The 9905-nt window shown below is 38.0% G+C and overlaps 1 protein-coding gene across 1 annotated transcript; it reads right to left on the bottom strand.

The window, feature by feature from the left end:
• Positions 1–7819: 7819 nt before the first annotated feature.
• Positions 7820–9636, bottom strand: LOC105035216 (F-box protein SKIP22). Its single transcript, XM_010910677.4, has one exon. The coding sequence runs from the start codon at positions 9537–9539 to the stop codon at positions 8055–8057; it is 1485 nt and encodes a 494-aa protein (XP_010908979.1). The 5' UTR covers positions 9540–9636; the 3' UTR covers positions 7820–8054.
• Between the last annotated feature and the right edge of the window lie 269 nt (positions 9637–9905).

Raw genomic sequence — 9905 nt, 5'->3', positions numbered from 1 at the left:
TTCATTGCAGATGTTCTAGGGATGTTACATTACAATCAAGTGTAAGTATATATAGGTGGCTTGCAGCTTGCTTCCTCAAAACTGTCAACATCCACTATCTCCTTTATCTTCTTAGACATAAGATCCTGTAGAAATTCTTTGTGCACCACAAGCGATGTAGAAAATCTGACGTGGAGCGCATCATCTTGTTCGATTGGTCCATGTAGCCATCACTTTTCTATGCACATTTAATATCTACAAATTATCTTTTTCATTTAAAAATTTTGTATGACAAAAATATCCCTATCTTTTGGTTATGACATCCATTCACAAAAATTATGACACCTCTTCAAAAAAAATTATGACATCCCGGCATTAAACAAAAAATTGAAAGCATTAACTCCTCCTACCAATACTTCCTATCATTCGTGGCTTGAATTATAACTCCCAAAATGTCATAATACGCTATGGAAAAAAAAAGATGATGAATATATGCAAAAACAGAATTATGACACTCTTTGTTAAAAATTATAACACTTCTTTACAAAAATTATGACACTCCGGTGCTAACAAAAAATCGAAGATATGTGTTATAATTTTTTTGAAGGGGTGTTATAATTTTTGTGAAAGAGTGTCATAATATGTCGTAATTTTTTCCAAAGAGCAGGATTATAATTTTTTTAAAGGGATGCCATAATTTTTATGAAGGGATGTCATGACCAAAGGGCAAGGATATTTTCATTATACAAAATTTTTAAATGAAAAAATGATCTGCAGGCATTAAATATACGTTGAAAAATGAGAACTATATAGACCAATCGGACAAAGCGGTGTACTCTATGTCAGATTTTCTACACCAGCTGCAGTGCACAATAAATTTTTCCAAGAACCTGTTTGGTGGAAGTTTTACCTAATTCAGCCCATGATGCATACAAGCAAACTAGATCTCTTCAAACTGCTGGACACCATTCAGAAATTACTGATACAGCTAAAGGTCCCAAAACATATGTTTAAACTTCTTAAAATTACTATCTTCCCCTGCCATCTTGAGATATTTTTTGTTTTCAGACTTTTGTGCTCTTGCCTCTCAAAGAGATTTGAAGGAGCCATCTTGGCTGATTGTTCTTGCTGAACTGACCACACCATGAAAGCACACCAGGGTTTGCTTGGTATGAATCACATTTTTCTTTTGAGAAACTAGTGATTTTTTCACCCATCTTTATTAAATTCATACAAAACCTTTACATTTTAATGGGCACCAACATATTGCATAGACCGGTGGTGCTTGACAACAACTTGCAGAAAGAATCCTCTGTTTGGATATTTCAAATGTTCAATGCTGTATTCTTATTAAATTGAAAGTTGTTAAAATTGCCATCAATCTCTTTATCAGTGGTACAAACAAAGGGTAAGTTGGATAACAACATTGAATAGCATCTAACATATGAGAAGCGTGCTCATTTTGCAGTCAAAAGCAATTTTTTCACCTTACTAGAATTTTCTTACTCCACACTAATAGGGTTTGAGAAGAAAGTCCAGATTAGCTTCTGGTTTGATGCCATACACCCTTATCATGTAGCATAAGAAGAGAAGGTGCCATCATCCCAAAGCAGAACGTTAGAAAAGTTTATCCACGTTGACCCTGGAGCTGCAATAGAACTGCCAAGCAGAGTTCAGAAGAACGATCTTAGCTTCAGCTACTGTGCTAAGTGAAGGACAGCATCAGGAGAAATGAAGGGGACTTGATGTGGGTGATGTGTTTGAATGTTTCCACATGAGATTAGCTCGTGCTTATACACATCTAATCTCTATCCAAGCTCATCATGGACCCACCTTGAAAAAATAACAGTTCATCATGGACAGTTGGCTTCCATAAACTTGATGTTGCAAGCCTCCTATAAATTACTGTTCGTGGTAAAAAATGACTGAAAATTCCACTAAAATCTTTCACCAGAAGTCTCAAATCTGAGCCTTTTCAATAGATCTCCTGCAACTTCTAGACCCTTATGACCTTAATGCTCCTGGAGATATGGCTTTGTAATTCAATCTCTGTAAGATGACACAGTTGACTAATTCATTACCCTTTATGTTCATGCAATAGCAAAACTTTCAGAATGAAAAGCTTGGTTAGTCATTGACAGTTCCTCTCAGATGCCAATAATTTGAAGGATGTCAACTATTACAGACCAGGTTCTCACTCTGGTTTGAGGATAATCTACTTATCATCATCTCTCTTACGAGCCAAAGTCCCTTCTTCATTGGCTAAGATTAACTTCAACCCGAATATGGGGTACACATTGGCCAGATCCTAATTTATGAACTTAAGAATATTAAACAAAAATAAATCCTGGTTTATGAACTTGTCAGGCCAGCAGGTGTCTACAAGGTCAACTGCCATAAATTAAAACATAATTTGGCATGAAAATACAACCAATGGTTTGCCTAAGCAAGTTCTTTTTGTTTCTCCATCACTCTAGTATCATTATGGATAATCTCCTAACCAAAAGAAATATGCAGCTGAACTAATCAGTTGCACTATCTCCTTACACTGGAATGATCACATGAGTCCTCATCAGTGTGTACCATTTTTAATCAGTGAATTTAAGCTAACTACAAGAAACATCAATAAGTAGGGTTCATAAACTCATTCTCATCCTTGCTGGGTGTTTGATTGTAATATTATGCTTATGCTGAATCTTAATTCCGAAGCATTGTAGCTTAGCTGACTTCATCTCAATCGAATAAGATTTGGTTAGTTTTATTGTCATCCACATGATCAAAAAGATTTGATAAATATCCACAAGTACAGTACTACCAGAAAAAGACAACATTATTTTCCAGAGGAAACAAGAAAGACATAGTATGACAACCTAGTTTAAATCTCATGGCGGAGCTTTAAAGTGTGAGATGAATCAAAGTTAAGAGAAGAGAAGAATACAATTCAAGTGTTCAGCCAGAGAATTTAACTAAGAAGAACTACAGATAAAGCCATTCTCTTAGTTAATCAGTTCACCTGCTACCAGGAGCCGTATACTTTAGCTGCTAGAGTCATGTCACCATGTTGTTGTAAGATACGACCAGATATTAAGTTACAGCATGAAGAAGGCATCAAAATCAAGAATGGTAATGTTGAATTGTCCAAGTAAATTCTCAAAGCTTGAGTAAATGTAAAGAGAAGACACAAACCTATATTAGGATTTCATCCTAGATCTAGGAATTCACTTTCAATGGTTCATACATGAAAAAAAAAACAACAAATTCTGAAGTCCATCTTAGAATAGAAAGGAAACCATCCAAGTGATCAAATTGAAACTTCTAATGAGAAGAGTTGGAGGGTTTCCATTCAAGTTACAGCTAGCAAATAATAAATGCGACCTGAAAGATTAAAAAAGCTTATTTTCTTAGAACTTTTGGAACTCCAGGCACCATTCCATTGGTTACAAACTATAAAATTTAATAAAAGAAGATAGAAAAGACTAGAAAAAATATAAATCAAAACCCTTTTTCGTTCTTTTTTTTATGTAGGAAACCCTTTTTCTTTCCTGTTAATAAAAATTCAGAGGACCTGCAGCTTAATTGCATCCAGCTGTGACAACTCTGGCCAACAGAAACCTCAATTTTCAGGACAGTGACACAACTCTCCAGTGAACTACTCTTGTTTCTAATTACACACTCTGCATAGCTTGTCTCAAATATCATGATCATGAAAATCATCTGAAGGAGCATTTGACAACCCAAGATCCATTTCAAACACTCAATAATAAAGCTTCTGAAGAAAGAGTTGAAACTGTAACAAACAAATATCACAGCAAATGAAAGGAAACAAGCTTGATTGTTTCATCTTTTCTCATTAAAGCTTGTATTCGCTTGGCAATTTTCCCCAGCACAAGCAATAATATGACTTTCTTGAGGCCCTGTAATCTTTACATGGTACAGAAGGATAGACTTCTTGAGAAACTTTTGTTTAGTAATAAGACAGCTCTTCTCCTCCCGTCAGCAATTCAATCATCCTAAGAATCCTTAGAAATATGGTACTTCGGAATCAACCTCTCCTCTAAGCTACAAACAAGGAGCAGCCGACTTCATTAAGAAATTTATTGCTTTGAAAGGTGGAACATCAGTGGTGTAATGAGCTCAACAGTAACAATGTTTCCACTGGGATCGGCAGACATCAGCAGAAGAGATGGGGCGGTGGCTAAGTTGGTATCCATAGAAATCGAGGAAAATACCTGATTCAACAACCATCTAATCTTGATCAAGTGATAGAGAATATAGTCCCACACAAGCATGATCTCTTTGTAGGAGATCCGCTCGCTTAATGCAGGTACATATGTTGTTGGGTGGACATGTGCAAGCATGCTCACAAAGTTTTTACAAGGAAGAAAAATTTCACATGCAGATGGTAAACCAATACCACTGCTATTTCAGTATGTGGATTCTTATGCCTAAAAAGTACATGTAGGTCTTTCTGGAAAATAAGGACAGTTCAGAATACAAACTCCCATCTGGATGCATGCATATGTTACCACTGCTGAAGAAAATTTGTATATCTGCAGTACTCCTAAAAGCAAATAGTAGGTCTTTGGTCATATTCATTTAATTGGCCAAAATACTCTACATCAATTAAAACGGAAAGCTCCATTGGGTACACATGGTGTGTGCCGTAGGTGTTACTCTCTTAGTCATGCCTCTTCATTTCTATTTCACAAAAAAAAGCAACAGATCATCTCGGGTGCATTTGGTTAGCCATTAAAAAAGTACTTTTTTTGCTTTTTGATTTTTACAAAGTAAAAATCAAAAAGCAATGTTTGGTAACACCATAAAAAGCAAAAAGCAAAAATAAAAAAAATCAAAATAATTGCTTTATATGCAAAGCAAAAATTTTTTGCTTTCCAAAACTTACTTTTATGCTTTTTTTGCTTCCGCACATCTAAAATGCCAAACCAAAAAGTAGAGAGCCCGAACCCTTCTTCCTCGTCGAGCTCTTCATCTTCCCACCTTCTTCTCCCTTCCTTCCTGAACTCTTCTCTCTCATCGGGCTCTTCACCTGCCATCCCCAAATATTGCTTTTTGCTTTATAGCAACGTAGTTATCAAACATACTTTTTACTTTTTTGCTTTTATTCAATAGCAAAAATAAAAAAAAATAAAAAGTACTTTTTAAAAATCAAAAATCAAAAAATGTAACCAAACGCATCCCTCATTAAATATCCTAAAATCGCAATGGTTCCATTCTTAAATATATTCACAGAAAGATCCATCTTTGATCAAATGGAAGCCAAGTTCTCTCCATTTTTGACACACTCTCTCTTTCTCATATTTCCTCTCTTCCTACATCCTTGCCTCCTTCCCCAAGAACTAATCACATCTCCTTCTTTCCCTCTCCCATATCCAACTGCTCCTATTCCTACCAAATTTAGACACAAAAGATTCCATCTATAACTGAAGAGAGATTTTCCATTTCAATTATTGCACCGCTTCTAGCCTCCTCAGTATTTGAGAAAAAACTTCCAATTATTAGATCCCCTAAACCACTTCTTTCCATGTTCTTTCTCTATTTTACTGCTTGATCTCTCTCTCTCTCTCTCTCTCTCCCCCCCTCTCCCCCACACCATTCTAACTTATAAGATAGATGTTGTACATAAAGTTCATCACATCTCACTGTAATGATTGCCTATCACTATAACAAACCATTGAGTACTTCCTTTATTTATCATTCATTTACTTGGTAGTTGTACATGAGAATTTCTTGAATATTTAAAAATCAATGATTTGGTTCAAGAAAAAGAACAGGTAAAACATCTTTGTTGGGAGAGATTTTTGTCAAATTACATGATAAAAAGAAAACTGTTGCTAAGTCTTTCTATACTTTGATAGTGCAAGTCAAAATTCAAACGATAACCTACAATTACATTTAGAACAAATGAAGTAATTATTTTATATAAAGTTCATTACTAACACTTGATATCACTCAAACAAATCATCAAGTATTCTACATGCATGGCAGATGCAATCACCACTATTATCCTACCAAAAAAGTAGAGAGAGAAGACAAAAGGGTTGTTGGCTATGCTAGTATTATCATCAGAAGGAAATTTTGTCATCATCCAAGCCTTTTCCAATCAAAATTAGGTACATTCTAGGGTACAATTTTATATCAACAGAGCTCACAAAATCTCATGATGCAATTAACTTATCATCAACCTTCAAAATTGGTCGCAAATTCCTACACAAGGCAACTCTGGGAAAGAAAAGAGCCATGAAATTTATAAGGTTAGCTGCAGAAAGTCCTACCTTGTCATCCATAACCTCATGCATAAATAACACATTGAAGTACAAACACAACCACCAAAACAGCCTGTCCCAACAATATCAAGTCCCCATATTACTCTTGATAGCCTTAGAGCAGAGGTTCTGGATCCCATTTCACACTTGGAATCCCAAATTTGATTTCCACCACAACGTTAAATCTCAACTTGGAATTCCAGTTCCACGGGGATCCCAAAAAAAATCTCAGTTTTCCTATCTTTCCAGCTTTATGATCAATAATGTGTTTGCAATCATACAAGCAACTCTTCCTCTCTAAACTACTGATGATCCTGCTTTAATTACTGATCATCCTGCTTTAATTATGTGTGATTGCACAAATCCCCTAGCATAATACTTTTTATGACAGAGCTGGAATGACTGCTTTAACAATAGAAGGGGAAAGCAAAGAAATCAGTCAAATGCTATTTATTTTGCATGATTCCATCAACAACAAGAATATATTATACAACCGTCTTCATTAAAGACATTTTCCTTTGCAAGATAAGTCGAATCTTGCGCCTAATTAAGCATATATCCTTCTGTTCCGGTATTGTTAATGCAAGAATGCTTTCCCTTCATAAACTCCAATCAAAAAAAAAAAAAAAAGGCTCTATCTATCCATAGTTTTACCATCTATGAAACTCACTTCCCAAAGATTTGCCTAACCACATGCTATTTTTTATCTGTTTTTGATGTGAATCATCAGTCAGCACTTCACAACTTGAGAAACCTTGGTACCTTAATAATATAAAATAACCGACAATCTTCTAAGGTTTAGATTGACCACTCTGTAGCTCTCTTTGCAAACAAGTAGCTCCTTTCAGAAGAGATCTGAATTTTAGAAACATAATTACTTGGATCAAATTACAGAAAAAGATAACAGACATCCCTAAAAAACAAATTCATAAACAAAAACCATTAAGGATGCAACAAAATGCATTACTCAGAAATAAATTCTGAAGACTTCCTGAAATGCAGTCGATTGTTCCTACATGCTTGGAGGTCCAAGGACCAAAAGTGGTTGAGAGATCTTTCTGTTTTCCCATAACTCCTCATGATTAGTTGGAAGATGACTTATCATCTCGATAAGATTGAATTTTTTTAAGGATAAAAACTGTACGGAAAGTGAAGACAACAACACTAAACCAAATATAAATACTTTAAGTTGTAACCATATTTTTTTAATCAGGTTGTCTTTGCACATACGTAGACATATTCAGGGAAAAGTAAAGTTCCAACAATTAATTATAAATTAGTTAGAGAGTTCATAAAAAGCTCATGGGCCCTGCATGCATGTGTTTTTCTTGTATGGTTCAACATAGAGGATAATTTCAACCTGATTACAGTTGCTGATTTTTACACATGAAAATCTCCATCGCTGAACTTTATACTATGTCTGATATCTTAAAAAGAAAGAAGTTATGTATCTTTCACTAAAATCAATCACCCAAAGCTGCATTTCAAAAATAAATAATAGAACTTCTTTTGATGAATCAAAGATCCAAAACATGACATGACACATACACCAGAAATTCACAAGAATTTGCATATACCATATAAGACTGCAGGTGTAAACATTCAGGTTACTTGATTTACATACCAGGATCATACAAATACTTCTTGAAGCAAATGACATAGCTCTTTAACAACCTAGGCCTTAAAAAAAGCATGCACACTGACACTTAAAAATGCATTTATCAGCCATGGCTAAACATATATGCTGAAGTACCTATCTAATGAACATGCAACAAAACAGAGAATTACTTTTCACCCTTCAAACTCAGCATTGAATCCACCAAGATTGCAAGGAGGTGAAAAATTCCGTCGAGATGGAAGACCAGGAAATCCAATTCTGGGCACTCTTGGACCAAAACCACCTATTGCAGGGAATCGGTCATAATCTCCACCAAGCATTGGAAACCTTTGTGGAACAACTGGGTGAAACCTTCGAAAATAATTTTGGGGCCATACAAATGTGTTTTCCCTTTCAATCCATTTGTTTGCATCCTTTTTCTTGACCCAATGGAAAGCATATTTTTCTTTCCAGCTTCTCCCAGCAACTTGCCTCTCATCCAGCAAACCAAACTCCTCCACAAACTTATGCTTCCAAAGCTCATCATCTGACGACAGGTACCTCAACTCCGAACAAGTGGATGCAACCTTTGCAATATCAACACCGGGAATAAGCCCCAGAACCTTGATTTTGAGATCAACAGGTAGGAGCATGAAGCATGCCGGCAGAGGCAACCCATTCTTCTGACAGATATCAATCAAGAGATGTAAAGATAGCCCATCTTTCACTGCTTTCCAGTGTTGAAAAATCTCCTTCTCTTCTTTTGGATCCATGGAATCCATATCCAAATTTAACAAAGGCTCCAACTTCGATCCATCAAAACACACACGATAAACATCTGGACGATCTCCACTTACATACCCATAAACCGTCACATAATTCCCCATTACTGCAAACTTCAAGATGGCAATTTTCACATCCTTTTCATCATTACCTAAGCCCACAAGACCAGGGAGAGTGTACTGAACGGACACTGCACTAGTAGCTGACGATGCCCATCCTTCCGGCAGGCGAAATCCATGGCCATCATAGACCAGAAAACCAGACTCCAGGAACACAGCATGGACAACAATAACCAGGCGCCCCAGAATGCACTTGACCTCCCCCTTCTCCTCTTCCATGACCCTCTTGAGGAATCCTGGAACCGACACGGATTTCTTCGCTACAGGAGACTCCTCCTCCACCTCCATGTGATCCTCTGCATACTCGGCCGCCATTTCTTGAGGTCGGTTCGAATCCAGGGTTAGGGAGGGCCCCGATACCGCATGTTGAACCGAAGAGACGGTGAAATTGGGGTTCTCTGCCACAATTTCTCGAGGTCGGTTCGAATCTAGTGTCGCCGCGGTCTTCAAGATAGCATCTTTCTGGGAAGGGGCGTCGGAATCGGGGCTCTCTGTCGGTGGAATCGGGGCTGGATCTGGGGTTAGGGTTTGAGGGCCAGGGGCGAGGGACAAGAAGAGGAGGTCGCCGGAGGTGAGGCCAAGGGAGGAAAGGGAATCGCCCGGGGAGGGGGAGAGGAGCTCGTCGGTGCGATTGAGGGACAGGCGGATCGAATCGGGAGGGACCGAGGGAGAAAGCTTGGCGGCGATTAGGGATTTGAGGTCGTGAAGGGAGTAGGCGTCGGGGGCCTCGACCCGGAGCGTCTCCTTCGTCGCCGTGGACCGGACACGAAGCTTCATCGCTTCGTCGCGGATCGTAGTCGTTTCTGTTTCGCAGGAAAAGGGTTCAAAGCAGCAGGTGGCGTCCGCCTACGAGCTTAGCCTTGGAAGTTGGAACGGAGGGAGACGGAGACACGCAGGATGTATGGCGGTTGCACGCGTGTAAGATTTTGACACGTATGATAGAAGGTGGCGCCGCGTGTGAGATTTTGACATGTATCAGAGGTACACGTGTTCTAGGTGGCATCGCCGCGATCCGTGTGGAAAGGACGTAGCAACACGTGTGATTTCATGGACTTGATGATGGAATAGGATTGGTCCGGGGAGGTCCGCGGACAGCTATTTAGTAGAGGTGCTACCCGTTGACAGGGTTAGGGTTTGACCCAA

Source organism: Elaeis guineensis, chromosome 4 (assembly GCF_000442705.2).
Source record: "Elaeis guineensis isolate ETL-2024a chromosome 4, EG11, whole genome shotgun sequence".
Taxonomy (NCBI): domain Eukaryota; kingdom Viridiplantae; phylum Streptophyta; class Magnoliopsida; order Arecales; family Arecaceae; genus Elaeis; species Elaeis guineensis.
The sequence above is the reverse complement of the archived record's forward strand: the minus strand, read 5'-3'. Positions and strand labels throughout refer to the sequence as shown.

What these genes read in the sequence shown, in the direction of transcription:
- LOC105035216 (XM_010910677.4), bottom strand. Translation starts at nt 9,539, where the DNA reads ATGAAGCTTCGTGTCCGGTCCACGGCGACGAAGGAGACGCTCCGGGTC.